The sequence below is a fragment of the Pieris brassicae genome, chromosome 2, assembly GCF_905147105.1.
Source record: "Pieris brassicae chromosome 2, ilPieBrab1.1, whole genome shotgun sequence".
NCBI lineage: Eukaryota > Metazoa > Arthropoda > Insecta > Lepidoptera > Pieridae > Pieris > Pieris brassicae.
The window spans coordinates 1,419,796-1,425,795 of NC_059666.1; the positions used below are offsets into that span (position 1 = coordinate 1,419,796).

A 6,000-nucleotide genomic window follows, 5' to 3' on the forward strand; every position below is an offset into this window, starting at 1 on the left:
TTATACGTTTTTTAGATAATCCTGATGAGCCGCCGTCATGTTTAGACTATGTAATGCACATATTAACGATATTCTGGAAGATTATATTTGCATTCGTACCACCGACTGGTAAGTATAATTCTTAGTTATTACAACTTGGTTTTTTATATATTTGCACACAAAACACTTATCTGTTTCGTAAAATGTCTGTCATCTAGTTACTGAAATGAAACGTTTTGCGGCAAGCATTTAATAAATATTTTACTAGAATAATACAGCGTATATATTTAAATTCGTGTCCATATATAGGACAAATAAGATGCGTAAATGCGTAGCAAAAATTATTCATTTATAAAAATAATTAAGGACATTTATGAATGTCTATATAGGCCATATAAATCTCGTGTTACCAATAGAATCATGAAAAAATATATTTTGAGCTTTGTCAAATATTTCAAAGCGAAGAATTATTTGACCGGAGCTAAGGGCCTTTGTTTGGTGTCTAGATTTAGTCCGGCGTACGGCGGAGGCTAGATGACGTACATGTTATTTCAACATATCGCAATTTCGCGACATTTTGAAGCAATTATTGGAGTTTTTTTATCACTAGCTAACCCAGCAAACGTTCTGCCATATAAATAACTATTTCTACAGAATAATTTTATAGTATTAATATCGTTATTGATGTGGTAGGAGGTATAAAATTATGAGTTATTTACAAATAATTAAACAAAATGGGATTGCCCACCCTTATCACTTAGTAGTATAACATTCGTCAAATCTTTTCGGAGGAGTTTTGACACACGAAACACATTACATTTTCATATAATAATAAGCTTATAACAAATACAAAAGTTGGTTAGTACAAAATAACTGCAAGGCTATTCTGTAAAACGATACCCAATTTCAATGATTCAATGACAATAACGCCTCACTTTGAAATTTTAATTTACATATTGCTGAATGAGATTGACGTAGTATCTCGCAATCGTATTTAACTTACAGGGTAAACATACAGTACCTAATACTCTAACTGTTTACAGATATCGGTGGTGGCTACGTCTGTTTTGTCGTGTCTATAGTGTGTATTGGCCTGGTAACTGCTGTAATTGGCGATGTGGCATCACACTTTGGCTGCACGCTGGGCATCAAAGACTCCGTTACTGCGATAATATTCGTTGCTCTCGGGACTAGTATACCCGGTAAGTTTGTTTTTATTCCAGGAATAGAACCAACTATCAAAATTATACATAAAAACAAACAATTACACTAATAATATAGCCAATGATGGAATAATATTTACAAAAAGATTCAAACATTTACAATAGTAAAAATACAATAAACATTATTCAATGCATTTAACTAACTGGTATCTAATTTGGCTGTGTTGTGTGCTGGTGTGAAAGGAGGATATATACGTAAAGGTGTGTATGTGGGGTAAGCTCATGATGCAGGTGATTTTGGACTATGGATATTCTTAATACTCATTTTAACCATATTCCGCAATAGCTTAAATAAGTCAAGGTAAATTGTGGTCGACGTATGGCCGGGCTGCGCGATACATAACTGAGTGTTTTGCATTAACGAGTATCGTTGATGTGACACGAAACAATCGAAACAAAGCAAGACGAGTCTTGAAGACAAAAGAACATAGAACTGCAATTAATTTTATCCGAGATGATGTCATATAGTAGTAATAATGGTAATATTCTAATGGTTAGGTAAGTTTGTAATCTGTAAATAAATATATCTAGGGATCCTAAAATAATCCCGGACTGCTCGCGCTAGTTTTCCTAAGAAAAGATAAATCAAATATTTACATTTACATATAAGTAACTAGTGACCGTCAATATTAAAAAAAAGGTCCTTAATTAGCATTTACTACTAGTTCTCAAAGACCGTAAAGCGGGAGACAAGACTTGATAAACATCTCTCCGCAACTTGTTATTTCTCTAACTATTAAGAACAAAAAAAAGTTGAAAATAAATGAATTTTAATGAACATTATGTTAATATACCATATCGTAATTTAATACATATTCGAATATAGGAACTCATCCTGTATGTGAATGAGAATTCTCGACAAGAACAAGTTTCTTACATCGGCTATCTATGGTGCGTCAATGTTTCAATTGGTTTATGACGTTTTGCGTGCAATTTTAATGCTTTGATTGTTATAATGTTATAGTTTATGTCATAATGATTATAATTATTTAAATATGTTCGACGTCGACACAGAAAAACTGTGTACAGTTTGTGTTTCCACCACACCAACTTCCTTTATACTAAGATCATTTATACAATAAAAAAATCGTTAAATTCGATTATAATTTCAATACCACTTGTAAAAAGTACCTTATCGAAAAATTTGCCTTGACGTTTACGGAGACCCCATTTATATTTCGACTAATGTGGGAAGGCTTTTAGGCGGAAAGGCTGTAGCGCTTTAGTAGTGGACACGTGAGACCAAAACAGCAATACAGTATAGTTTTGTGATGTTTTTAAATGTGAATTATTATATACATCTTCTCGGCTTTCTTGGACAATATGTTTAATTCACTTTTATTACATTTAAATAATTTAATAAATGTCTTTTGTTAAAATAGCTTATACACATTAAGAAAAACACTTTTTGAACGGATTAAAGCTATGTATTATTATTAAAACTTATAGTTCAAAAATTGTTTTTCTTAATTTAATAATTTTTATTTACTTTTCCTCGTAAATGTTTCAACCGTTTTATATATATTATGTATACTATCTTAGGCTATATGTTAAGAAGAATTACGAAATAAGAAAAAATACAGCATTTACACGTATACAAGTAAAATCTGTAACTATTTTAATTGAATATTAATTATATTTTTATGTTCCTATAAATATTTACACCTTATTATAAATTTTAGATACATTCGCAAGTAAAGTGGCCGCTATACAGGATAAGCACGCAGATGCGTCAGTGGGAAATGTGACTGGTTCGAACGCAGTGAACGTCTTCCTTGGTATCGGCGTAGCATGGACCCTGGCCGCCGTGGTGCATTGGACACGGAACGAGAAATTCCACGTGGATCCGGGAAAGTAAGACATAATCATAAAAATACAACAATAACAAAAGAAGTGCGTAGGCTAATGTGCACCAGGATTATGAATCTAGATTCTGATCTAAACCAGTCTTTTTGACCTGTGAAGGATGTTAATTGGTCTTAGTGCTAAAAGCAGTTTCTTCCAGGCAATCTAGACGTAAATTATCTAAAAATGTAATAATACAAATAGGTTACAAAACTTAAACCTACATTTAATATAATACAGACATAATATTTAATTCAAAAATATAACATATATTTATTCTTAAAATAAGAAGAAAGACGCCTGATACGGAAGTATATATAAAATTTCAGATATAATAAAGGTTCTATGTTAATCAATATTCTTTAAATCATTATAATGGTCATGTGTGTCAAGATTACTCAGACAACATTTTTTTTCAGCCTTGCCTTCAGCGTGACGATGTTCTGTTCTGAAGCGGCACTGGTGGTGATAGTTCTCATGCTGCGCAGGCGAAAGTCAGTGGGTGGTGAGCTGGGCGGGCCGCGCGGTGTCAAAATAATCACATCTATATTCTTCTTTTCTTTATGGTTAACTTACCTCACTTTATCTAGTTTAGAAGCCTACGGTGTTATTAAGGGATTCTAAAATACGACCATCTTGAATACTTGTAATACGTCAAAATTAAAGAGTACAATATCATATTCTGGCCAATCAGATTATCGCGTGCGAGGAGCAGATTGACCAATCATGCGACGCCAAATTAATAAGTATTACAATGTATTGGATTGAACTTAATTATCAACTATTAGTTAAATTTATAATGAATTTGTATGCTGGACCGATAAAAACTTTTTGGTTGGACAATAGTTCGTTTTGTTTCACAACAATTATTATTAATGAAGCGATACACTGGTTACCATAGCAACGCTATTAAAAGTATGCGCGCGTCAATAATTTTATGAATATTTTGTATAACTTTATAGAATTTTATACAATTAATTTCAATCCAATAATTAGAAAGTTTAAAGCGGTGATTGTCCAGTCATTAGGTAGTTATTTATAAAAATAATTTATTTAGATTAAACGCTTTAATATGCATATTTATTTCGTAGTTAGGTATATAAAATTAATAATTTTGTTACTAATATTTATTGTTTTTTATAGAAAAATTTTATACGGACTTCTATATTTTACGAATAACGAATTGATTTGACATCAAATCAAAATCTTTAAAGAAACATCCTAAATAACTTTCTCGTTGCTTCCAATGTTGGCAGTATAATAACAGTTTCGGTTGATGGATCTATGATTAAGATGAAGTATTATCTAACAAGGTCAAATATTTGTAAAAAAAAACTTGTTGCGGGCACCGGGACAGCTCTATTCGGAAGGTATTGTATCCATTTCTGACTATTGTTCTACCCCTTTGTCACGCGAAATATCATATATTTGTTTCCAACTTTACTATACAGCTCATAGTATTTAAAATAATTTGTTATTCATAAACATATAGACAGAGCAGTAGTTAGTTCCTTTTTTGTTAACTGGACGGGTGTGAATTTTAAACATACGTCATACTCAAGTAGTTCTTTGCAAATTGAGGCATTGTGCTCAAAATATGTACAGGTAGCGTGTCTCTTCTTCCTTAGAATGTGCTTTTCTCTATTAATGGCACTTTTATGTATTGGAATGGCAACACATAGCTGGTTTTAATGCACCTTAAAAATCTAAGATTTGTTACAAATTCTCCGAAAATAGTGTTGTGTGATTGAAATTCAAATCTAAACCAATTATATTTTATGTGTACAGTAGCTCCTACAGTGAATATATTTTAAGATATCGGCTAGTCTTTACAAAATTTACTACGTCAATAAGATAGAGAAGGAAAAGGCCTATAAAAGTTATCAAAGATGTAGGGATTCGGTTATAGCAGAACTTTATTATTAGTAAAAGTATACGGTTGGGATTACGTCATTATCAAAAGCAAAGAATAACGTAACTTTTTTATTCGCTTAATTTAATTAATTAATTTCTGTTATAACCTTTTTATGAATTTAACTTCTTTAGGCTCTATACAATACGAAATATAACGTAAACATAGGTCCGACCTGACTCATATTTTCACCTGGTTCATTACATAGAACCACAACATCCTTAAAATTCTTTCTTTTTAAAAGTTTGTACTCAACCCTGCTTTACGAATACATAGGGCCATATCCCTAATATTACATGAGCATCTTGGATCTTTCCTCATCAAAATGTGCAATAAACAGCTATGTGAATTCGTCATTCCAATCAGCGTGGAATGCTTAAAAGCCTTGAGGGCTGTGGTTAAAGGTCTAATTAGAAAATAAATAGAAAAAATATCTGTATAGAGATTTGTGTCGTAGTAGTTGAGCGATTACATATAATAAGTCACTCTCATTGAGGCGAGAGGATTTCAGATCTAGTCGTAGATATGTGTTTGATAGTTTTATTCAATATGCCGTTTTATGTATATGTATTAAACCGTGTGTTCAGTGCCATAGTGAGCTGCGAATTTGTGGTTTCTATATTTAGTTCAGCTGCACTTTTAAATTGCGCAAGAGTTTTGTGTACTACACTTACTAGCAATTTTTAGTCGAGTATTATATGTATGAATGATGATGATGTCTTATAAAATTTCTAAACAAATGAATGAAAAACAAAGATCTATAAACGTATATATATATTTTTTATGTTATATAAGTATTTATCTAAAACTCTTATTAATTATGATTGTTTCGCATCTACTTAGATCATTTTGATGATGTACTAAAAGTTAAGGTGAACCCGGCGTTTGGGAAGCGTCACTCGCTAACCATGATGTTTTCATTCAGGAAGTGGAATGTTTTCAAAAGTGCATTCACGCCTCTGGGGTGTGGTACCGACAAATAGTAGTTTATTTTATTTGATTTTGATTGGTCTTGTTGATACACGAAATGCTCTCATCGCT

General features: G+C 31.8%; 1 protein-coding gene across 3 annotated transcripts in view; it reads left to right on the plus strand.

Annotated features, from left to right (window-relative positions):
• Positions 1-5,660, plus strand: part of LOC123719927 (sodium/calcium exchanger 3) — an 82,773-nt gene extending 77,113 nt beyond the window's left edge. For 2 of the 3 annotated variants that reach the window (XM_045676244.1, XM_045676245.1), the window contains exons 5-8: positions 16-108; positions 1,023-1,181; positions 2,885-3,056; positions 3,467-5,660. In XM_045676244.1, coding sequence (XP_045532200.1) covers positions 16-108; positions 1,023-1,181; positions 2,885-3,056; positions 3,467-3,671 — 629 coding nt within the window. In that variant the 3' untranslated portion in view covers positions 3,672-5,660. The remainder of the gene's footprint in view (positions 1-15; positions 109-1,022; positions 1,182-2,884; positions 3,057-3,466) is intronic. The other variant, XR_006756019.1, reaches the window with a different exon arrangement.
• The last annotated feature ends 340 nt before the right edge of the window (positions 5,661-6,000 follow it).